General features: G+C 37.8%; 1 protein-coding gene across 1 annotated transcript in view; it reads left to right on the forward strand.

Moving 5' to 3' along the window:
• The first annotated feature begins 2,081 nt into the window (after positions 1 to 2,081).
• The window catches only part of IL1RAPL1 (interleukin 1 receptor accessory protein like 1), a 686,991-nt gene continuing 662,705 nt past the window's right edge, over positions 2,082 to 26,367 (forward strand). Inside the window, exons 1-4 of the mRNA XM_024115248.1 lie at positions 2,082 to 2,121; positions 3,072 to 3,268; positions 8,377 to 8,413; positions 9,205 to 9,484. Coding sequence (XP_023971016.1) covers positions 2,082 to 2,121; positions 3,072 to 3,268; positions 8,377 to 8,413; positions 9,205 to 9,484 — 554 coding nt within the window. The remainder of the gene's footprint in view (positions 2,122 to 3,071; positions 3,269 to 8,376; positions 8,414 to 9,204; positions 9,485 to 26,367) is intronic.

A 26,367-nucleotide genomic window follows, 5' to 3' on the forward strand; every position in this document is an offset into this window, starting at 1 on the left:
CCTGTTCCATTGATCTATATTTCTGTTTTTGTGCCAGTACCATATTGTGTTGATTACTGTAGCTTTGTAGTATAGTGTGAAGTCAGGGAGTCTGATTCCTCCAGCTCCGTTTTTTTCCCTCAAGACTGCTTTGGCTATTCAGGGTCTTTTGTGTCTCCATAAAAATTTTAAGATTTTTTTGTTCTAGTTCTGTAAAAAAAATGCCATTGGTAATTTGATAGGGATTGCATTGAATCTGTAGATTGCTTTGGGTAGTATAGACATTTTCACAATATTGGTTCTTCCAGTCCAAGAACATGGTATATCTCTCCATCTTTCTTCAGTGTCTTATAGTTTTCTGAGTACAGATCTTTCACCTCCTTAGGTAGGTTTATTCCTAGGTATTTTATTCTTTTTGTTGTAATGGTGAATGGGGTTGTTTCCTTAATTTCTCTTTCTGATTTTTCATTGTTAGCATATAGGAATGCAAGAGATTTCTGTGCATTAATTTTGTGTCCTGCAACGTTACCATTTTCGTTGATTAGCTCTAGTAGTTTTGTGGTAGCATCTTTAGGATTCTCCATGTTTGGTATCATGACTTCTGCAAACAGCAACAGTTTTACTTCTTCTTTTCCAATTGTATTCCTTTTATTTCTTTGTCTTCTCTGATTGCCATGGTTAGGACTTCCATGAGTGATGTTTCTGATGACGCTGTATTTTTGTAATTTAAGACACCAAAGTTTGCAAACTATACTTGGTGCTCAGTTTAAGAGATAGTGCATAAGAGTTAATACAGTCTTAGCACATGAAGTAAAAAGTGCACTTATGGGCTTCCCTGGTGGTGCAGTGGTTGCGCGTCCGCCTGCCGATGCAGGGGAACCGGGTTCGTGCCTCGGTCCGGGAAGATCCCACGTGCCGCGGAGCGGCTGGGCCCGTGGGCCATGGCCGCTGAGCCTGCGCGTCTGGAGCCTGTGCTCCGCAACGGGAGAGGCCACAACAGAGGAACGCCCGCATACCACAAAAAAAAAGAAAAAAAGTGCACTTATTTAGGTGGCTATTGTGAAAGGAGGTTATGAGACAGTTTTTGAAAATCTCTTCAAAATTTTGTATAAAGCCTTTTAAAATGTATTATTTGATCCAGGAATGTTACTTCTGGAATTATTTCCTGAGGAAATTGCACTTTATTTTGAGGGGATGGTTGTGGAACATTGTATATAAAGTTATTTTATCACAGAATTATTTAGAACAGTCAAATCTAGGGGAAAAACTTAAGGTAGGCTAACAGCAGAAGGGCTAAGTAAATTATATGTAACACTATTATGGACTGTTATGTAGTTATATAAAATGTTCAGTAAAACGTCATGATGTAACTTTTTATAGAATTATGATCTCAACTGAGAAAAGAAACTAAACAAAAGGATAGGTTATGAAACGATGAAACTACTACTGCTGTTGTTTCCTTTTTATTTTATTTTTTTATTTTTGGCTGTGTTGGGTCTTTGTTGCTGCACGTGGGCCTTCTCTAGTGCGGCGAGCAGGGCCTACTCTTCGTTGCAGTGCGTGGGCTTCTCATTGTGGTGGCTTCTCTTGTCACGGAGCAGGGGCTCTAGGCGCACGGACTTCAGTAGTTGCCGCACGCAGGCTCAGTAGTTGTGGCTCTTGGGCTCTAGAGCACAGGCTCAGTTGTTGTGGTGCACGGGCTTAGTTGCTCCACAGCATGTGGGATCTTCCCAGACCAGGGATCGAACCCGTGTCCCCTGCATTGGTGGGCGGATTCTTAACCACTGCACCACCAGGGAAGTCCCCCCTTTTTTATCATAAGAATACAAACACTTTTAAGAATAAATCCTTACCGGGTGTGTGTTATGTAATGCATGGGGTTTTGTGTATTAGTATCTAGGATACTTGCTAGAATGTGGAGGCTAAGGTATGATGGAAGGGTAACTATACTACCAGGATCCGATGGAAGGGTAACTATACTACCAGGATCCTATTTGCCTTGGCATCACCTGTCTCCTGATAAAGAGGGAACCATCTTAGAAGAAATTTGATAACACCTGAGCAAGGCCTGCACCCACCTGGAGACGACCTACATCGAGAGCATGGCAGATGATAACTTCCAGGCTTTGTCAGATAAAAAGGGTATTCTAGAAACTGGATTCCTGATAATTGGCAGAGTCTCTTGAGTTAACCTCAGTTCTTACCACCCACACAGATCTCTCCAAAATATTCGAAAGAGCTCTTCCAAAATTGTCACATTGTATATATCTTTAAAGGCAAGAATCTGGCAATATGCCACGTCAGATAAACATAATCCAGAAAGTAGAGATGAAGACAAAGTGTTGTGTGAACCAACATATACTATAAATGTTAACTTATGTCATATTTTGCTGTATTCATTGCTGCTGATAATTTTGGGGCACCTCTGCTTCCTCCTTGGAAGGATTCCAGCATCGCCAATTTTCATTAGGAAGTTCATATGTGGAAAGAGTAGCAGCTAGTGCAGACAAAGAGCAGAATTCACCTCATTGAAATCTAGCCTCAGCCTTCTTGTTCCATGTCTATGATAGCTGATGTGCATGGCCTACACTCCGTAGCCACGGTCATGTCTCAAGTTTGGCTTTTCCAAGCACACTAGGGGTAGAGACAAATGATGCCAATATGCCAGATATTTATTTTTAATCATTGCAAGTTTTAAAAAAATGTGAATATATTTATATGCACACATTCAGGTCTATCTGTGAGTCATTTTAAAATTTCATTACATGTCCACACTGCTGTATTTAAAATGGATAACCAACAAGGACCCACTGTATAGCACAGGGAACCCTGCTCAATGTTATGTGGCAGCCTGGATGTGAGGGGAGTTTGGGGGAGAATGGATACATGTATATGTATGGCTGAGTCCCTTTGCTGTGCACCTGAAACTATCACAACGTTGTTAATCAACTGTACTCCAATATAAAATAAAAAGTTAAAAAAATTCATTACATTTTCATTGTCTAAAAGACTTTAAATGAAGAAATTAGAAAAACTTTTCACAGAGCCCACCCCTTGACGTGAATGGTTGGTTTTCTTGTTGAATGCGAAAGATATTTCAGTCTGTGACAAAAGATATGACTTGCAGAGTAAACTAACATCATTCCCCTTCCTTGATGCTTGTAGTCAGTCGTTCACCTACTCCTGCCAATTTTACCTCCTAAATCTTCCCCGTTTCTCCTTCTCTACTACCACTGCCCAACTTCAGACCTTCAGTAACATCACTTTCCTGGCTAAAGCCGCCTACCTTGTATGTCTACATAAAATTTCAGTCAGCATAGCATATCTGAAAGTATTAGACTGTCTCCATCATCTCCCTGACTGAAAGTCTGTGATATTTCCCCATCGCGTTCACAATGAAGCCAAACAGTTTTTACATCTTATAAAAATACCTCCACAGTCTGTCTTTGCCCTCTTCTTTCCCTCCATCTCTTGCTATTTCCTGCTCTAAACTTGTTGTTTCTACACCACAAAGCCATTTGTAGTTCCTGCAAAACTCTGCTATCTCTTATTTCTGTGCCTTTGCTTTTGTGTTCACCTCCAAATTAAATATCTGTCTGCCAATTCTTTGAATGGCTAACTTCTGGCAGACACCTCAAATGTTTTCTCTTCATGGAAAGTATTCTTGACTAGCCCTATGCATTTCTTTATCATTACATTTCCATTGTGCTTTCAGTTTCTGTCTGTCTCTTGGATTACAGTGTGAGCTCCTTGAAAACAAGGGCTATGTCTTGTATGTTTTCATGTCTCTAGCCCCTAGGACAGAAACTGGAATGAAGGTAGTTCTTGCTACATGAATATATAAATCTGTGTTAGATCAGATTTCCTACAACAGAGCCTAAGACAGGATTTTTGATGCACACCATTGATAGAGGGAGTGCTCTTCAGGGAAAACTTAAAAGGAAGGGAGGGAGGGAGGAAGGCAGGGCAGGAAAGGGGAGAGAGCTGAGTGAGGAGGTCACAGTTAACCTCTAAGCTCGGCCTGGTTCACACACAGAGGAGCTCTGGAACACGAACTGCACTGTACAATTGTCTCTACTTGAGGGAAAGGAACAGCCTTTTTTTTTTTTTTTTTTTTTTTTACACTCACATCAGTCAGTTATTGGCAGTAGGCAGACCCAAGGGGATGTAAACTTCCCACCAAGATGGTTCTTGTCAATCAAGGGTTATTTTCAAGAGAAGGAGACAATTGTGAACTGTTAGCAGGCAGTACTCAAAGTTGCTGAAGAATGGATAGATCTGTTTAGTAAAGAGGATGGGGGGGACCTCTATTACACTATCACAGATGCCTTAATTATTTTATCATTATTCCAATGTACCTACTCAAGGAGATACTTCAAGAGTAGTATAATTTGCCTTTTTATAAGTAAAATCTTACATTTTCATATTAGGGTGCATTATATATGAGCTCTATGATTAGACTTTTTTGTAAAGAATGAAACTTTCAAGCTTGTTACCATGACATATTTTGCACTCTTATATAGGTAGTAATAGTGACCTAATTAACAGTGCTTTCCCTAATCTCATTTTAATTAATTAATTTATTTATTTATTTAAATTTGGCCACACCGTGCTGCATGTGAGATCTTAGTTCCCCGACCAGGAATTGAACCCGAGGCCCCTGCATTGGAAGCAGGAGTCTTAACCACTGGACCGCCAGGGAAGTCCCTCATTTGAATATATTTACATTATCCAATCTATATAGCCTTTGTCCATGAAATAGTACATCAATATGAACTACTTGCAAAGGAATTAGTTCTGAATCTTAATTCCATCACCGTCTTCATATAATCTCCTACAATATTATGGGTGGTAACAAAAATAAATGAATATGGTGCTTCCTACTCCCACCCCCCAGTGCAACTTCATGGCTTTATAAAGTCCCATTGACTCTGAAGGAGTATGTGCTGTATAGGAGACATCGAACTAGAGTATTTCCATGGAATCTTCTCATCAGGGAAAGAGAATACCAATAGCTAACTTTCTGAGAGAGGCTTACAGGAGGGTATTTTATTCTGAAAGACAGAAAAACCAATTAAATACTATTGTCCTGCAGAATTACCCAGTGATAATTTAAAAATAATAAAGGTTACCTGGTAACTTACATAATGGAATTAACAATGTCTAGAAATTTGGAAATATGTTGGCTTGGAATGACTGTTTCCAAGCCAACAGAGCTTATATACTGAAGTAAGGAAAAACTGAACATATCATTGGCAATTCTTGTCATCAAGAGTTAGGTTTTAAGTTATCACATTTTCTTTTAAGATTTGAGATGTCCCGCTGGACAAGATTAAGAAAAACATGCTTTGCAGTTATATAAGAAAAATGTCTTTATTCAAAGGAGATGCATACTGAAGTATTTTAGGAGTGAAATGTCATTATGTCTCTATTTTAATTTATTTTCAGATCATTTCGGAAAAAATTGTGATACATGCAGAGTGAGAATGTGTGCAAGTGTGATGAAATGTTAACAAAGGAAAAAAAATAGCACTCTTCACTTATTTAATAAAATGCTTTAATTATTGAAAAAATATATGTTCATTTATTTAAATGTGTTTATCAAAATAATTTGAAGATATCTTGAATTGTTCTTTATATTATTTGCCATCTTTCCCAAAAAAAATATTAACATGTTAATAAATTTACAGTTTACTTTTGAACATCATACATTTAGTCTAATGGTAGTAAAACTTCCTAAGCCATAGATCCTACATTTTATTTCCATATTAAAATTAACATAAAGTGTCTCTGATATCCAAGGTGCTGGTATTTCTTAATTTCACCTCTGCCTTTTCCTTGGCATGTGAATCAGAGCTGTTTGAAACTTTTTTCCCAAAAGATACTAAATTACTCTAATTTTCAGTAATATTTATGGTTTTCTTTCAACACTATTCTCAGTAAGCATATTTTGAAAGCGTGTATTAATATCTCTATCTATCCCCCAAAACACAACTCTCCTTCTGTTCTCTTGATCTCATTTGTTACTAACTTTTTAGAAATTTCTAGGCTAAGTATTTTTGCTTTTAGCTTCAAGCATTTTGCTTTACCTTACAAATCTTTTGAGAGTTTGAATAATTTCATCTTACTGTTTATACTGCTACCTTGAAGGTATACCAGCCTTTTGCACTGGCAGTGATATCCTCTGTGACAGATGGCCTCAGTTACAATAACATAATTCTAGAATTGCATTATAATTCATATCGTGGTAAAACAAGATAATTTCATGCTTATTGCCAGAACTATAACTGTTTAAAATAAAATCCCACCTAGGATTCATTTCATGCAATGGGACAAATGTACAAAATTGTGTTGATAAATACTGCATGTAATTATGTAACCTTGACATCTCTGTTTGTGTACAGTTCTGTCATCCTATTTAGTGTGGTGAGCCAGCTCTGTGGCAGTCATTGGCAGGAGTGATGGTAATGACTTGGATGTTGTTGGTGTCCACCAAGCTTCCAGCACAGTTACTCTAGACAGTACCTCGATACGGCTCTTCATTAGGAATCTTAGACCAAAATTTGGTAGTAAAAGTAAACTAAATTAAAGAATGGTGTGAAATTTAAATTACCTTTATTAGGAAACAGAATACTATGGTGGTAGAGAGAATGAATTCTAGGGTCATATGTAGCTGGATGAGAATACCAGAACTTCCGCATATGAGCTGGTGTTGAGTTTCTTCAGTTGTAAATCTTGGCATTATTTTGTTTATTTACTGAAGAATTCATTCATTCATTCAGTCACTCAGTCAATGTGTGTTGAGCTGGTTAGCGGGCACAGTTCTAGGCACTGAGGTTAAAGAAGTGAATTAGAAGGACCAAGTTCCTGACCACAAGGGGCTTATGTTCTGTTGGGGAGACAGAAAGCAAGCAAAAATTGGGTACATGATGTAACATCAGATAGCAATGAGTTCTGTGAAAAAATATTAAAGAACAATCTGGGTCAAGTGACTACGATAGGAAGGTGGTATTGCAGGCAGGGCAGTTAGAAAAGGACTCTTGGAGGAGGTGACATATGGAGGAAGGGAGGGAGGAAGCCATGCAGTTGATTGGTGACAAAAGTTCCGTGTAGAGGGAACAATCAGTCCAAAGCCTGAATGGATGTTTTTGTGAAAGGGGAATGAAAATTTGTAAACTCAGCACATAATTAAGTGCTTATCAGATGTTAGATAATATTTTAAGATAAGAAATTTGGATAATTCCATAATTATGTGTGTTCTTTGCTCTAATATACATCTTCCTTTTCATTTTGATCATTTTCCTTCTTTTGAATTCTACATGAATTTTCCTGTTCTCAGATCCTTCAGCTTGCCCTCTTTTTAATCTCTAGTGAGTTAAACCCTGTTTGCAGTACTCAGATGCTACTGCTGTTAGAGGTCCTCTTTTCCTGGTTTTTGCCCTTTTGCTCAGCATTTGTATACTGTGAGCTATGTCAGATTGATTATGTTGCTAGGGGTTGAGCAACTGCCCTCTCTAGGCAGGAGATCCACAACTTCTCCATGATAATAATAATGGTGATGTACCTGCCCTGTGGTGACCTGTTGTTCTGTGTGTGTGTATGTGTGTGTGTTGTGTGTGTGTCTCTGTGTGTGTGTCTGTAGGGGGGAGAGGTGATAAAAAATGGTGCCTAGATGCCATTTGGAAGATGGTACTTCCAGGAAACTCAGAAAATACAATTAGTTCCCATCCCATCAGCTCCTTTTCCCACCATGGTTTCTACTTTACACTTCCCCTGATGCTCCCAGAAATCAGAGCAAAGTAACCATCTACCTGCATCTCTGGCTGTGAATCACTACTAGAGCATGACCCACTTTTGTTGTATTTCTTTCTGTCTTGTTTGGCTGTACAGCACTTATTCCTCATTTTATCAGTATGGATCCAATCAGAAAAAAAATACACTAATTTGAACAAGGAAAGCTTATATAAAGATTTTTTCAATGTAATAGGTTATTGGAGTAATGAAGGATTGGCTAGTAAGAAGGAATGATGTATTAGTCTGCTCAGGCTGCCATAACAAAATACCAGAGACTGGGTGGCTTATACAACAGAAATTTACAGTTCTGGAGGCTGAGAAATTCAAGATCAAGGTGCTGGCTGATTTGGTTTCTGGTGAGGGCCCTCTTTCCTGCTTATAGATGGCCACCTTCTAGCTGTGTGCTCACGTGGCGTCTTCTTTATAAGTACTCAGAAGGAGAAAGAGAAAGGTTGCAAGCTCTGGTGTCTCTTCTTATAAGAGCACTACTCTCTTCATAAGTGTTCTGCCCTCATGACCTCATATAAACCTAATTATCTCCCAAAGGCCCCTCCTCCAAATACTATTACATTCAGGATTAAGCCTTCAGCATATGAATTTTAGGAGGACACAAACATTCAGTCTGTAACAAAAGATAACTGTAAAGAATAGAGGAATGGCTGCCGTTACCCCCAACTGAGAGCACCCAAAGAAGAGCTCCCATCCTCCCATTCCCAGAGTGAGAGCCAAACCTTACTGGGAAAATTCATGGCTTACTGAATGGCAGAAGTCACTGAGGTGGCACACCGGTAGAACTGGTTGGAAGTCTGCCCTCTTCAGTTGGACAGGGACTTGCCTTCTAAGGTATCTGGGAAAGCTGTTCATGAGGAGGTGTCTCACCTGAGGATCTGCTAAAAAATTACCAAGCTGCTACCGTGTACTGCAGGACCTGGGTCCTGGAGAAGCACCCACTGCAGGAACCACGTTCTGGAAAAGCTTGCACACTGCAAGAGCCTTCCAAGCAAGCATGCTGGAACCAGGGAGCAAACCCTTTCCTTTGAAATCTCTCTCCAGAGCACTTTACTAACAAAGCGTCAGTGCCAGCTAGCAAAGGAAAACTATTTCACAGGTCCATATCCATTTTCAAAGAACAGGCAAACATGTGGATTTAGAATGAGAAGGCCATAAGCCAATAACCATCACACTGATTTAAACTAAGAATAAATATCAGCAGAAGCAAACTAAGTGATGAATATATTGTTTGTTAGTAGGATAAATTACTTTTCAGTGCCCTTCTGAGTTTTATCCATTGCTGCATAGTCTGTGCCTAGAGAAGAATCTTGTCCAATATAGATGCTCAATCAATATTGTTGAATGAATGAATGAACTAATTGCTTCCATTTTTCTCTAATGTTTTTTCTTTCTCTCTTTCTCTGTCTTTTTAAACTACAGCTGATGGATGCACAGATTGGTCTGTCGATATCAAGAAATACCAAGTTTTGGTGGGAGAGCCTGTTCGAATCAAATGTGCACTCTTTTATGGTTATATCAGAGCCAATTACTCCCTAGCCCAAAGTGCTGGACTCAGTTTGATGTGGTACAAAAGCTCTGGCCCCGGAGACTTTGAAGAGCCAATAGCCTTTGATGGAAGTAGAATGAGCAAGGAAGAGGACTCCATTTGGTTCCGGCCAACATTACTGCAGGACAGTGGTCTTTACGCCTGTGTCATCAGGTATCCTCTTAATTTTGTTACTGTTGAATCAATTATATCACATGTTGCTTTCTTATACCTAAATTTTGCTGCTATCCCTTTCACCTCAAGGTATAGTCTCAATATTTGTGTGTGTTGCTGCTTTCTAAAATTTAGAATCTAAATCATAAAAAGATGGCATTGGAATTTATATTGAGACATTATCTCTGGCTTATGGAGTAAAGAGATACCATCTGGGTATCTACTTATGTTGCCAGAAATTACTAAAGACTATGAAATAAAATTTATAGTGGAGGTGAAATGTTGCAAATAAAATGTAAGCAAAGACTTGCAGAAAGGATGCATAGTTTATTGTTAAATGGGTTGTAACATTTTGTTATTGCCCTTCACAGACAGATATAGCACAGATACCTCTGGTTCAAACACATCTGCAAAGATGATTTAGGTAACGTGTATGTGCACAGGAAGAGGAAAGCAGCCTTGCCATGTTAGGGAATGCGAAGGCTATGTTCCAGATCATTTTATTGACTAAAAATGCTGAGTCAATACAAAAATATTTTGGGTCCCTCAGGGCCAATGCAAAAGTTAATAACAAAGCCTGTGCCCTTAATCCACGAAGAAACCCATCACACATCTACATATCTTCGTCTGCTTTTGGAAGAGATATATGTACTTTGCTTAATGATAATGCATTGAGACAATATCCATGTATCACATTAGCAGTTAAAAGTCTCAGTTTAAGCATTTAGCCCTTCATGGACTGTGAATGACTGTGGATGTCATTAGACTATAAGAACATTGGCAAAGCAGGGTATAGGCATATAGAGGGTGTGTTTAAATCTATTTCTTTGTGTCCCTCTTTTGACTTATATATAAAGCCAAATCTAAAGCAGTTGATTCTCAGTTTGGAGAAAGTCTCAGAATCACCTAGTGTCTTTTTCAAATCAAAATTCGACTTCCACTTCTGAAATTCTCATTAGCAGCTATTACTCCTCTATCATAAGGTTTGTGTCTCCTGCTCATCCTCAACCTATAAGAATAACCTTTTTGGAGGGTTATGGCTACAAGTGTGTTAGGATGTTAAAATAGGTCAAAGACAGATGAAAGTTAAACATAACTTTATCTTTTTAACGCTGACAACATATAAATTAGAGTTCATTTTGGAAAATATAAATGAATGCAAATAAAGTTCTGCTTGGGGAAAATGTGGAATGAATTATAAAAGAACAAATGCACTATTCCTTTGCCAACTCTTGTTCTTTCCCTTAAAAAAGGGAAACGAACCCTTTTATGTTTAAACATAACTCTTAATAGAGGTAAAGTTTTTGTAGGTGCATCGATAAATAATTGCCATACTAATAGAGAGTACTGTTTGGACTGGATATTCTTACTTGACAAATAGTTATTACATTTAATTTCATATCTGCTGCATTTCTTTAAAAAACATTATTTCTGATTGTTGATGCATGTGTAGGAGGTGATTCTTCAAGATAGGCAAATGTATGTCCTCATTTATCTGAGATTAGAATTGAGCTGAATGTCCATAGTCTAACACTTAATTTCGTTATTTATTGTTGATGGGAAAATAAGGTTGTGTTTATGTTAGTAATCTGAATTTCTGAAGTTGCAGTTGCACTGAAGTTGCAATTCTTTGATGTGTTTAAATATACACAGTGATCCAATGCTCTGAGAAATTGCGTTACAATGTCTCTGAATTTATAGTTGCAGTAATGAATGAAGGTCACAAAATTTCAAGAACAGTGACATTTGCCATATGTTCGTGTGTCTATGTTTTAATGGAAGGTGAAACTAAAAGACAAACACCTTAAAGTTTTATATGTGTCAAGTGGTATTCTAGAGAAAGCGATAAACTGCAGGAAACGATGCTTTTGTCACTGGAATTCGAGTGTTCCAATTGATTTGAAGCTAGTGTTGATCCGGCTTCCTGTTCCAATTTGGAAAGCGGCACTCAAAATCATGATAAACAGCAGTTTAAATAGGATGCCTTGGTGCTGATGAGGTAAAGGGAGCCCAGGGCTGTTAGTTGAGTCGCTGACATTTTGGCATGTTGTTAGCTATCAGACCACAAAACTATCACTATTCGTTTTTAAATAATCCACTTACGAAGAGTTTTAGAAGTTTGAAAATGTTAGCTGCTATTCAAAGGTTCTAGTCTTTCTGATAAGTGTTCTGGGTTATTAACTTATCAATGAAAAGTTTTAACAAGCGTTTTCATGTACAGTGTTTACACCTAAATATGTACAAGTCAATGGTGTAAATAACGGAAACACCTAAGATTACTCTCAGTATAATGAACAAGAGCTTTCCTACTCCCATCTATACGTAGCTATTTTGGATAGAATAATACCACATAATTCTTTGTTCCATGGTACCTGGCTTTTTACTCAATTTTCTCCTTCTTGAATGTTTATTTTATTTTTACATGAAAAAGTGAATGAAGGAGAGCTGTGTAACTGTTTTCTTTTCCTTTATTTCCAGTTAAAAGAATAAGTTTACTTTTAAAAATATGAAATTTTCCTTTCCTCTTGACTCCCGATTTTTTAATCCTCCTCTTCCGAGTTATGCCCTATTAGCAGTTTCATATGCATAGCTAGCTGGTGCTTGTGTAAGTAATTTAATGTCTCCTAAGTTGTAACATACTAAGTTGTTTGGCACACTTTTTTTTTTTTTTTTTTTTGCGGTACGCGGGCCTCTCACTGTTGTGGCCTCTCCCGTTGCGGAGCACAGGCTCCGGACGGCGCAGGCTCAGCGGCCGTGGCTCACGGGCCCAGCCGCTCCGCCGCATGTGGGATCCTCCCGGACCGGGGCAGGAACCCGTGTCCCCTGCATCGGCAGGCGGATTCTCAACCACTGCGCCACCAGGGAAGCCCTGGCACACTATTTTTTGACTAAAAGTTTATTTTGTAGGTTCATATTCATGTGCAAGAAATAATATAGAGAGATCCCATGAATCCTTTAGACAGTTTCTCTCACTGGTAACATTTTATAAAACTATAGTACAAAATCATAATCAGCATATTGACAATGATACATTCAAGATACAGAACAATGCCATCACCTCAAGGATCCCTTCTGTTGTCCATATCCACCTCCCCACCCCAATCCCAAACCCCCAGCAACCGCTAATCTGTTCTCCTATCTATTTTTTGCAATTCAAGAATGTTGGAGGGACTTCCCTGGTGGTCCAGCAGTTAAGACTGTGCTTCCACTGCAGCGGGTATGGGTTTGATCCCTGGTTAGGGAAGTTTCACATGCTGTGCGGTGTGGCCAAAAAAAAAAAAAAAGATAAAAAAAATTTTGGAATTGGGTTTTCCATTCTTGTTTATTGTTAAGTAGTGTTACATGGTATGGACGTTGCCACAGTGTTCATTCACTCATTGAAGGATATCTGGATTGTTTCCATTTTGTGCTATTGAAAATAAATATTCTATGAACATTCATGTACATTTTTAGTGAACATAAGTTTTCATTTCTCTGGGATAAATGCCCTAGAGTGAATTTAACTTGTTTGACAGTTGCATGTTTAATCATATAAGAAACTGCCCACCTATTTTCCAAAGTATCTGTACCATTTTACATTCCCACCAGCAATATGTGAGTGACCCAGTTTCTCCACATGCTTGCAGCATTTAGTATTGTCACTATTCTCCATTGTACCCATCAGTGTATCATGATATCTCATGGTTTTAATTTGCATTTCGCTAATGGCTAATGATGGATTTTCATGTGCTGATTGGCCATCTTTATACTTGTCAGTGAAATGTCTGTTTATGTCTTTTGCCCATTTTGTAACTGGATTATTTGTGTTCTTACTGTTGAGTTTTGAGGATTCTTTGTATGTTCTAGGCACTAATCCTTTCTTGGATATGTGGTTTGCAAATATTTTCTGCCAATCTGTAGGTTGTCTTTTCATCCTCTTAACAGGCTTTTTTGAAGAGCAAAAGTTTTTAATTTTGATGAGGTTCAATTCATTATTTTTTTTCAATTTACGGATTGTGTTTTTGGTACAAAAATATAAGAACTCTGCCTTGTCCTAGATCCTGAAAATTTTCTCTTGTTTTTAAAATTATTGTTTTTTTGCCAAAAGTTTTATTGGTGTACATTTTATATTTGTCTCTGACCCACTTTGAGTTAATATTCATATAAGGTATAAGGTTTATTTGGGTCAAGGTTTAGCTTTTTCGTTAGATGTTCAGTTGCTCCAGCACCACTTGTTGAAAAAGTTTAGCTTCCTCCATAAAATTGCTTTTGCATGTTTATTCAAAATCTGTTGGGCATGTTTGCTTGGGTTTATTTCTGGATTCAGTATTCTATACCTTTGATCTATGTGTCTGTCCCTTGGCCAGTACCACTCTGTCATGGTTAGTGTAGCTATAGCTGTATAGGAGGACTAAGTATCAAGTAGAGTGAGTCATCCCACTTTATCCTTCTTTTTCAAGATTCTTTTAGCTATTGTAGGGCCTGTTCCTCTCCATATAAATTTTAGCATAAGCTTATCTATGTCTACAAAAAACTATACTGGAATATTGGTAAGCATTGCATTAAACCTATATAGCTCAATTTGAGGAAAATTATTGTCTTTACTATGTTGAAACTCCTAATCTTTGAATGCAGTAGGCCTCTCCATTTACTTAGGATTTCTTTTTTTGATTTCTTCATCAGCATTTTGTATTTTTCAGCATACAACCCTGTACACATTTTGTGGAATTTATACAGAATTATTTCCTTTTCTTTGGTGTGTTTATAAATCAGAGTGCCTTTTGAATTTCATTTTCAACATGTACATTGTTAGCATTGTTAGAAGGATGCTTGATTTTTGTGTGTTAAGTTCTTTCTAAAAGCATACTTTTTCAAATTACATATATAGAATGTATTTTATCTAGTATCTAGTTCCTTTGTTCAAGTCTTGATTTTCTCTTTAGAGACTAAAAAGTTCTTTCCCATTGAAAGTACATATTAAGCATCTATCAAAAGGTACTCAGTTAAATCCATTTACTCAGTCATCAATTTCAGAAATAACTACTGATCGCTAGGTAATATGCTAATGCTAGAATTACAAAGACTTTTAAAAAACATTTTTTTTACCTTAAAATCATTTGCATCAGAGAAAATAAGTGTGCCATAAATTGTTATAGATACTGTGGCCACAGTTTAAAACAGAATGGGGTTCTGCCAAGATGGAGTAGCTGCCTTCCTCCCAATCCTCCCCTAACAACTGAAAAGGCTGGATAGAACACAGCCAACAAGCAAAGCAAGTGTTGTGAAAGGTGGAAAGAAGGATTGTCTAGGAACCTCAGGACTTGAGGAATGAGATGACCACACTGCTCCACTTGTCCCACCAGATGATGTTGGCAGGGCCTAGCAGGGAGCTAATCTTCCATTCCCTGCCTGGCGGAAGCAGGCAGCAATAATATGATCCCCATGCTATGGTGGAGTCAGCACACATAAGTGGGGTCCTGATCTTCCATCTTTCATCCAGAGGAACTAGGCAGGAATTGTATTCTTCTGCAAGAGAAGTGTCAGTGGATTCTAGTGATGACCTGAGTCTCCACCCCCAGCTGGCAGCAATGAGAATCTACGAGGCACTGTGAGACAGGGCTAGTCACTGCTAGTCTTCACCCCACTTCTCTGGTATCAGCGAGGAGCAAAGCTTCTACCATCAAAAAGGTAGGACGAGGTGGTGCGAGGTAGGGCTAGTTGGCATCCAATTTTCGACCTTCCTTTCTCTGGTGTCAGTGGAGCCCAGTAGGAAGTGAGCTGGAGGCAACAAGGCAGGAAGATGTCAGCATGGCTGAGGAGGAAGCTGAACCTACATATCCACTTGGCCCACATGTTACATTTCAACAGGAGGATTGCCTTTATGAAAAAAAAGAATAGGGTCCACATCCCCATAATAACTAAAATGTTCAGGGTAGAGTAAAAAAAAAAAAAAGAAAAAAAAGAAAAAAAAAGAAAAACTCAGTGACCTGACCGTGAGTCAGGAAAATTACAACATTAATGAGAAAAGATACCAACAATGAGATGAATCTGACAAGGATTTTAAAACAATGATCATAAAAATACTTCAGCAAGTAACTACAAATGCGCGTCCGGAGCCTGTGCCCCGCAACGGGAGAGGCCGCAGCAGAGGGAGGCCCGCATACCACAAAAAAAAAAAAAAAAAAAAAAAAAGAGTAGAGTGGAGATGATGAAAGACTGTTTGACTTCATTGCTACTCTATTAAAATTTTACGTGAAAGGGCCAAAGAGATTTGAATTGCCAGATCCTTTGGGTCTCTGTTGGTTTTAACACTGACCTTTATCACGTCTACTATTAGCTCTCTGATATATAACTTAGTAAATTTCCTTGGAACACCTTTTCTTTGAATTTTCCTTAAATGCTAGTGTTTACCAGAATTTTGTTTTCAACTCTCTCCCTTTATTCTTCGACATCGGTTGCTCTCAACTTTGGCTGCATATTTGAATTAACTGGGGAGCTTTTAAAAACTATTGATGCCCGTGTACCACCTCAGATCTGTTAAATCCAGATATCAGATGATTCTGTTGTGCAGTCAGCTTGCGACCCACTGCTCCCCGATACTTCTTATTTATTCCAGTAGCTTCACTTAATAACTACTTATTAATGACTCAGAAACTAAATCCAAACATTTTCACAAGCACCGGAAATATATTTTCATTTTCCTAATAGTCCCCTCTTCCTATTTGTCTGAAACACACATTGACTTCAACATGTACCAAAATCTATTTTGATACTTACCTCAACAAAGCTGTCTCCTCCTCAGATGTTTCCTTTCTTTTTCTGATAAATAGAATCACTATCATTCCAGTAACACTAGCTAGAAAATTATCACATCATTGTTTCCTTAACGTTCTTTACCTTGCCTTAATTGCTACTAAGACCTGTCCAATGTACCCTTAGAAATGTCTTTTGAATTCATTCTTTGTTGTTCATACTAATTTCTACTCTCCAAGTGACTGCAGTGTCCTCTCAAGTGGTTTCTCTGCCTCCAGATTTTTCCTATTTTAGTTACTGTTCCACACTGTTGTGGAATTGTATGTCCACACCAGAGATATTATTTCATTTCTCTACCTAAAAGTCTTTAATGGGCCCTATCACCCAGTATGAAGTCTGAAGACTTTGCTTGGTGTACACGTCCCTTTACAACCCAGCTTCAACCTTTCATTCTAGACTCATCTTGGGTGTTTGTCTCCGTAGGCACTTTGTGCTGTGTTCTCACCATCCTATCTGGTGTTTGCAGATAACAGTATGAATTTTCCTTACTCTTTTACTCTTTGTTCCTTCATCTGAAATTCCATTTCTCACTGCCTATCTGAAGAATATAGAGCTATTTCTTGAAGAAGATCCATTATATGTTTATCATCTTTCTACTTTTATCAAACTGCTCCAAAGACAATTGTTTCAGTTATCTATTATGCGGGGGGAACACCTCCAAACTAAGTGGCTTAAAACAACAACCATTTTATTTACACATGATTCTGCAGTGTGGGCTGGACCCAGCGTGGTTGTTCTTCTGATTTTGCCCGTAGTCACTTGAGGCTGGAATCAACTAGGATACAGGGTTGGCTGAGCCTCTTTCTCTCCATGAATTCTCAGGGTCTCCTTTTCTCCACGTGGTCTTTCCAACTGTCTCTCCAGCAGGATGGCCAGACATTTTATATGGCAACTCAGAATGTATGAAGACTTATCAAGCATCTGTTTGCCTCATGCTTACTAATAGCCCATTAGCTGAGTCTAGAGCCAATATGGGAGGAGACTTCACAAGAGCTTGAATTCCACAAGATGTGTTTTTTTGGTGGGATCACCAAAATAACAGTACAACAGAGTCTGCCCTTTGGCCCCTAGTAATCCCTGCCCTTACACATGTAAAGTATACTCACCGCATTCCTAAGACCCCCAGAGTCTTATTGTGACATCAAGATAAGGCTACAATTCCAGGATCTCATTACCTATGTGTGAATTAGGTTCTTCATGCTTAGTTCCTTGAGTACAACCGCTGAGGAGTGGCTCCTCTTGATCCAAAGGTCTGTGAGCTAGAAAGACTTGTTATCTAACCCTTACACACCCAACATTCGGTGGTCAGACAGGAATAAAATAACTAAGCTAAATAATCCTATCCAAATTGTGTGAGAGATACAGAGCAGTCCTTGAACCATAGCAATTCTAAAACCCAGCTGGGCACACGTCAGCAGTTTTTTGATTAGGGCCCACCGGTTCTGCTTACTGGGAGTGGTTCTCTGTGGCTTTTGGGTCCATCCTCTTCTTTTCCGTGGAAAGTTAAGGGCCCAGAGGCCTCTTTTTAATTGGAACTTTATCAACAAACTAGGACGATTTCTTAAAATGCTTGTGAGCCTTTTATGTATTAAATTGTAATCTATTCCATTAAGCAGAGGCCACACCCACAAGTATATTTAAGACTGCTGTCTCTCTACTTTCGAGTCAGGGACTTTCGAGTCAGGGTTCTGGAAGACAGTGCACCAGATTCTTAGACACCCCTTTGCTTAGCTAGTCTTAGTGTATGCCTCATATACCTTCATAGCTAACTATCTCAGAGTTTTCCTCCAAGACCTTTTAAGCAACCTTCTCTGGATGATAGAGTATGCGTTGCATCCCAAACTTATTATCACTGATGTGATTTCCCCTCAGAGTCAGTGTGAGATAGTGTTGTTAGTGAGAATGTACCCACAAAATAGTTACTGAATAAAATAGTGATTGGGGTTAATGTTCTTAGAAAGCCTTGTGGAAAACGTTGGCATAGCCAAAATTATACCATTTTCTGATTCCTATCATTTTCCATGAAAAAAAATAATTCCATTTCTTATGACAGCTCTTATCTGAAATTAACACCAGTTATGAACTGCTTATCCTCCATCATGACCTTTGGTATTCCAAAACACTGTTTTATTCTCTCCCTGTAATATACCCTCACTGTCACCAGGTGGAAGTAAACAGTAATAATACGTTAGGCCTAAAAGACCAACAAGTAACAGCTATAGGTGTAGTAGAAATAAGTTTTCATTCATTTTAATCTGTATGATAGACGATAATTTTAATATTTATTATTGTTTTGTGTGATTATTGCTTAAAAATCAAGTCATTCTTAGATCAAAGGATAAATAATGTCAGCATCATTTTAGAAAGTCTTAAACATTTATGCCCCAAGGAGTCTCCATTTGTTCAGGACAATCAAAGCCCATATAAATGTTTTATATCTTACCCAGAAATCTTAATGATCATATGCATATGTGTTTCAAGGACCTAATGTAGTTTCACGGTCTTGGTCTCCTAATAATTGTTAAACTACCTCTCTTAATTGAAACCACAGTATACCCTTGAGAATATCAGCTGTAATTTATAGGCTATAAAAAATGCAATTAAACCTACATAAGGTAGTCCTTTAAAAAATCCATTGAAATACAATTGAAAGTCTTTAAGTTTTCAAGTTTGGATGCAGTGTCTTATATGGATGATAAACTGAAATTATAGAACTGCATATCAGTTACTCTTTCTATAATCTTTTGGTGGGAACATGTGTCTCTTGCCAAAATAGGCCTCAAAGAGAATTTCCAGTTTCATAATTCTGATAATTCTTGGAGATCATGCTGAGGTGGTAAATCAACCTAGGACAGATACTAAAGTTTACCCTTCTTTCCGTGTCTGAGACTTGAAGGTGTTTTCTAAAGGATTGAACTATTTTTGAACAGGGCAATAATTAGCCAGATTGTTGTCTTTCTGAGTGCTTTCTTTTCAGAAACAACAAACCCAATGGTTGGAAGTAAAAGCCTAGAGCTGTGTGAATTGGCTATTCAATTTACTGATTTTTTTAATCATCCTGAAAATACATGTCTGCAACATAACAGCCATTTTTTCCCTAAATACTAAGAAGATGAAATAAATTCTGCTCAAGTGATGATGGGATAGTTTCTTAGATCACTGTATTGAGAAAAGCTTTGTCTTATCTTTCCAAGTCTTATAAGAAAGAAAGCTTTGAAAATTCTTTGAAATCAATGGTGGCAGGTTCAGGGAGGACAGAGACTAATAAATTTTCTTCAAAAAGTATCAAACTAATATGGAATAGGTTGGCTGCTGAAATATACATTTGTAAAATAATTAGGCATATAAAGGTAAATGCTGAGTTCTTAAGTATCCTTTTTTTTTTTCTATTTTAGGTAAAATGAATTACTATGAGCCCTTTTCAGTCATGGCTATAACATGTACATTTATCATATTTCACAAACATTACTGAATGTCTATGATATGATATAAATGGTAATTACCTCGAGGAAATTTTTAAATTGCAAACAATATATGTGCCAGGCATAGAGGTCATTGACAATCCAGCAAGACTATTGGTGGTCATACTTTTGTACTCTATTTTTTTTTTTAATATCTTTGTTGGAGTATATTTGCTTCACAATGGTGTGTTAGTTTCTGCTGTATAACAAAGTGAATCAGCTATACGTATACATATATCCCCATATCCCCTCCCTCTTGTGTCTCCCTCCCTCCCTCCCTATCCCACACCTTTAGGTGGACACCAAGCACCGAGCTGATCTCCCTGTGCTATGCGGCTGCTTCCCACTAGCTATCTATTTTACATTTGGTAGTGTATATATGTCCATGCCACTCTCTCACTTTGTCCCAGCTTCCCCTTTCCCTAACTGCTAATGTTGGTGCAGTAAGCAAAGATAAAGTGAATAGGCCTAATAAAGTAATAGCAGCTGATCAACAAAGTTTAGGATAAGTGAAAAAGTTGAATATGAAGCTCCGGTTATCCAAGGTTCTTTCTAAGTCTAATTTTGTATGTGGTTCCCAAGAAAAATATAAGAAGAATAGTAACTGTAGGGAAGACAATAAAGAGACTGTTCTTCGAAGGGCTCACGAAGAGCCTATGATTTGAGCAGGACTTTGAAAAATAAACACATGGTGAGGGAAAGCGTGATGGAGAAAATTTTCCCTGTCTGAAGGGTTTCATGAAGACTAGCATAAGAAAAATTTAAAAATGATCTAGAACAATGGTTGGCAAACTTTTTCTGTAAAGGGCCAGACGGTAAAAGTTTTAGAATTTGCAGACAATATAGTCTCTATTGCAAATACTCAACTCTGCTGTTGTAGTAGGACAGAGGCACAGACGATACATAAAGGAATGAGTGCGGCTGTGCTCCAGTAAAACTTTATTTGCAAAAATAGGTGATGGATGGATTTGGTCTGCAGGCTAAAGTTTGCTGACCTCTGATCTAGAAAATGCGTTTCAAACTGCAAATAGGTAAGCCAAAAGTAGAAACTGCTATTGTTATTAACAAAGAAAAAACCACAGTCTACTCGTAATAGAGTGACGAGATCAGTTTTGATGGAAAATGGGGTTTTGTAGGTGACGGTGAGAAGGATGGCTGTAAAGAAGGGTAAAACAGATGCTAAGACATAAATTGCAGCTAAGTATAAAGCAAGGAATGGAAAGCTGAAAGCAGTTTTCCTGGAATTATCTTCCAGCAAGTATATGAATGTTTACAGAAATTGAAACGTGGAAAACAGACAAGGGGTTTTTACAATAATTAGGGTGTGAAGTGATGGGGGCTATGGTTAGAGTATTAAGGGTAGGTATAGCAAGGAAAAAAGGTTCAAGATCACTTTGGGAAGTTAAAAATACATCAGAGATGGTGCTTGATTGGATGTTGAGAGCCTGATTGGATGTTGCTATGGGAAACAAATAAAAGGAAAAAATAGCAAGAGGCACATCTTATACTTTTCCAGTACAGACTAAACTTTTTCACCCCAAAATCTGAGGGTCTTGAGAAATAAAGTTGCCTTGACTTTAAGCCATCACTCTAGGAAAGCCTTAAATAGAGTTCCCACCATTGCTCCCTGACATAGCACTTGAATAAATAAAGGAAGAGGTCTGGGGTCCTTTCTAGGTTCTATGTTAGTCTACTTGTTAGTCTTTTTTCTTTTTTTAAAATTAACTAAAGTCCATACTTTGCTCAAATTTCTTTTCCTTTAAGGAGCTAATGCTCCTTAATGGCAGAGATTTAACATCTTGTTCATCTTTGCATCTCCGATTATGCATATATGACCACTGAGATCTGAGCAAAGAAAAATGTTTTGATCAGTTGTCAGGTTTGGGGACAGGTTATTTGTATATAACAAAAATCTTAGAAGTAACAGTAGCTTAAACCAGAGAAGCTTTCTGCTCAAAGAAAATTCCAGATGTAGGTAGTTCAGAGCTTATATCATGTCTGCCTAATTGTGAATTGTCTAGGCCTCAGGTTTCTTTTCTGTCTCCACTCTGTTCTCCCTGGGGTATGGTCCTCATCCTTATTTTCCAAGATGAAGTTCTGTCCACCATATGCATGTTAGTATAAACAGCAATATGTAATGAAAGGAACAAAGAACATGGTCCTTTCCACTTTTAAGAACAAGACCCAGAGATTATTTATGTCACTTCTCCTTACATCTCATTGGCTAGAACTTGTTCACATAATTACATGAAAATGTAGTGGTGACTGGGATATGTGGTTTTTATTATTTGTACCCATGTGCCTGATAACAACATAGAAGTCTATTACTGAGGATCTTAAATTCATTTCTCTAGAAGAAAAGCCCAAGACAGGGATTCTTGTGCAAGTGATCTACTGAGGAGTGCACTCAAGAGAAAAAGCCAGGAAAAGGTGAGTTTTCAAAAGTTCAGACTCATCCTGATCCCACAGAATTTATCCTCCCTTGAAGCAAGGGGGCAGGGCCTGGACTTCACAGTCATCTCTATCCAGGTGGCTCTTGTCATGCTGAGATGAGTCTCTGGAAAAGGGTACAGGTGTGAGCTTTGTCCAGTCAACACCCACAGCAGCTGAGGTATGGGTACAACAGCTGGTGAAGAAATTCTGAGTGGGATACCAAAAGTATCTGCTACACTGAGGAAGGAGAGGAAGCAGATATTGAGGGGAAATTAGTAGCCATTTTTGGCACAGCCAAGAAGCATCCCTCCACATATACTGAAATGACTCAATAGATCATCTTTGCTATGCATGCGGCAAACACTCTGTCAGTACCTGTTGAATGAATAATGCATATTCTTGAAGAACTTCTATTTTTTTATTTCCACAGCCTTCCTTCTTTAAAATTCCCAAAAGGATTAAGAAATATTCTCAGTACTACCATACCTGTCCCCAACATATACATATGCATATGCATCCTGCCCTCAATAGCCTCTCCCTGTGCCCTGATTCACCCACAACCAATTACAGAATTACCTCATCAACATTCCTGAAGAACAATTGGCTGGACAAATCCCTGCTCTTTCAAGTATTTCTAGTTCTGGTTCCCAGAAAATTTCTCATTGTCCAGGAAATAAGTAGACAACCAGCTTACTCTGATTAGGTTACATACAAACTCCATATATTCATCTTCTGTAAAGCTTAGGTGAAGAATCAGTAAGACTTTTCTCATCAGTCTCTGTGGCCTAGATTTATGCAGGTTTTACGGTGGCATTTCTGGCTTTCGGGAGGGTTTCCATTTAGTAACAGCTTCATGATATAGAGTCTGAGGTTATAAAACAAAAACTTAATATGTGTATGTATAACTGATCCACTTTGTTGTAAAGCAGAAAGTAACACACCATTGTAAAGCAATTATACTCCAATAAAGATGTTAAAACAAAAACAAAAACTTAAAAGTGGTCATTGAACAAGCGCTTAACTGATTTCATTATATCTCTCAGTTACAGATCCCCATTTTCTCCCATGAATGTCATAAAAGAGAGTCCTATAGAAGAGTCAGGGTTATGGAGTGAATGAGTAACATCTGAAGTATGTTCCAGTGGTTTCAGGAAAATGTCTTACATTGCCCAAAAAGCAAAAAAGAGAAAAAGAAATGAAAACACTACTTTAGAGCAATATCACATCATTAGGTATACTTCATATTATAGAAAAGTAGCTTAAGTAAGATAGTTTATTCTCCCATGTAAAGTAAAAATAGGCATTCCTGAACTTGTATGATAGTTTCAGGGTTTGTCAAGGCCCAGACTGCAGTGCTTAGCATGTGACTTCCATTCACAGGGTTACGCCATGGTCCTAGTGCAGCAGAAGAACTGAATTTTATTTATTTATTTTTTGTGTGTGCGGTACGCGGGCCTCTCACTGCTGTGGCCTCTCCCGTTGCGGAGCACAGGCTCCGGACGCGCAGGCTCAGCGGCCATGGCTCGCGGGCCCAGCCGCTCCGCGGCATGTGGGATCTTCCCGGACCGGGGCACGAACCCGCGTCCCCTGCATCGGCAGGTGGACTCTCAACCACTGCGCCACCAGGGAAGCCCAGAAGAACTGAATTTTAAATGTTATTTAATTTGAAATAGCCACGTGTGGCTGTTAGCCTTTGTTTTGAAATGGTAACATCAAACGATTATTGGCTCTTTCCTATAATATGTTTATATTATACATTTACATTTTGCCTGGAGTCCTGTAATGTAGATGTGGAAAGGATATTAGAACACAAAGCTAATGTTTAGAAATATTGAAAATCAAGCTGGATCCTCTGACTTCATAATCACTGACGATTATAAAAATTCATTTAAAAAAATTTATAATTAGGTGATGGATGTATTAATTATCTTGATGTTGGTGATCATTCCACAGTACATATGTATATCAAATCACCACATTGTACACTTTAAATGTGTACAATTATATTTGTCAATTACTCCTCAGTAAAGTTTTTTTTAAGATTTTATAAGTTACTCATTTTCCTGATATTTCAGGGAGACTTTCCTTTATTTGCTTCAAGTAAGTAAGTTTATACACAGTTATCATTTCAATTAACTTTGATGGAGTTGTATTTGAAGAATGATTACAATAATCTGACAACAAATTTTCACTTGATCTATCCTAATATTGAGGGTTAGGCTGTCTTTCTGGTCTTGACACTGTAAACCAATCCACTAAATGGCAAACCAACCATTATTTTACATTAAAACAGGAATATTATTTCTGTTACTGAAGAAGCTTTGGAATTGGTTGCATGTAGTTGATATGATTTAAGTGTCTAGGAATTTTTGATACTGTATTCATTCTGATTTGAATGAATTTTCTAGTAGATTATTAAGTATCTACACCAGCTACTGGACTAGCCATTGGGAGCACAACAGTGAATTAAGCCAGATGAGATTCTTCCTAGACTAGGCTGGCAGTCTGTTTTGGAAGAGTCTTTCACACAGTAATTACTTGTGCCCTGGCTTTTAAGAAGGAAAAGATTAGGGTGCCTTAAGATCAGCTAACAGGCCAACCTAGCCCACTTGGTGTATAGGTTCACTCTCAAAGTCTGCACTCTTCTAACTGAAATCCAGATATTTCTGGGGTTGCACAAAGAATTCCCAAGGGGTGTGCCACAGAGGTAGTTTGAAGGAAATTCATCTCCAGAACCTCAACTTCCATATGTACTCTTGTGTAAAATTGCCTGATAACTCACAGTAGCACTTCTTTTAATTTACAGAAGTGAAATTGCACTATGATGTATTGTATGCAAAACGGACTTAGGTGTCAAACAAAAGGATAGTCTGAAATATTAGTTTGAAAAATCAAGGCCACTTAAACTCAGAGATCTTCTCTGTCTTACAGTATTTCTGATTAAGTTTGAAGCTTAATCCAAGTTGGTATACTCTCAATTCAGAACAGCCAAAACAACATCTAGTAGTGATACTAAATTAAATGTAATTGGAATGTTTTATAGAACTATCATATTTTCAAGATACAGTTGATAAAACCCAGGGGTAAATTTTATTTGTTGTTTTTCATATATTTGGTATACATAATCGCCCCCCCCAAATAGTTTCCTTAAAAAAAGAAAATTCTGTTTCATCAAATCATGCCATGATGTATTTTTTCCAGTTATCCTATTTGATATTTATAATATTTAATATTCTTCCCTCCTACTAAACAAATAAATAAACTTCTTTTAACTTACAAAAATAGATGTCAACTTAAAACACCCAGGATTTTTCTAAGATCTTTCAAGGGAATTGTAACAAAAAAAAAGTTGAAAACTACTACCCACTGTTCCTCAAATTATGATCTGATGTATAATTAGATTTTAATAATCACCAGTTTAAAAAGTCGCTAGTTTAAAAAAAACTCCTGGATCCTAACACATACCTATTGAATCAGAATTTCTGGGGAAACAAGGACTGGGAACCTGACGGTTCAATGTGCATCCAGGTTTTTCTTATCCACAGTAAGTTTGAGAATTGATATTCAGGTAATAGTGATCCTTTTAAGAGAATCATTTCCCATACAAATTCAGGGACAGCAGGGTGCTTTATAAAATCATAGGAATATAAAGAGTCTCTCGTTGGAGGAGACCCAGTGCTTGACATGGCACCCAGCATGTAGTAGATTGAAAGTGAGTGAATACAAGGTATATACCTCCTTCTAAAATATTAGCTAATTAAATATAAATTATACATCTTCCTTCTAAAATGTTAATGATGTACTACGTAGTTAATTTCTTACAAAGACTGTTTACCTCTCCATCTAAATTTAATTTACAAATGGAATCATAGGTAGTAAAGACATAGCAGGGTGCCTTCCAGATTCCACTGCTGTGATCTTCAAATGAATGAGCACTGCAGATTATTCAACCTTCTGAAAAGTTCTTAATTAGGGAAGCCAGTAGTGTGCAGAGTAACAGCCTGTGTGTTAACTTTGTTGACATGGTGTGGAAATCCCATGTAGATATCTTGTACAAAAGAATGAAAATATTTTAGTTCCTAAATCACAATTTCCAAAGTTAATTGTACTTCTAATGAAAATTGCCACTATGAATGTCTGTTCAAAGGCTTTGGTTTACAAAGTAAAGATTTGAAAATATCAAACTTTCTTGATCTC

Source organism: Physeter macrocephalus, chromosome 21 (assembly GCF_002837175.3).
Source record: "Physeter macrocephalus isolate SW-GA chromosome 21, ASM283717v5, whole genome shotgun sequence".
Taxonomy (NCBI): domain Eukaryota; kingdom Metazoa; phylum Chordata; class Mammalia; order Artiodactyla; family Physeteridae; genus Physeter; species Physeter macrocephalus.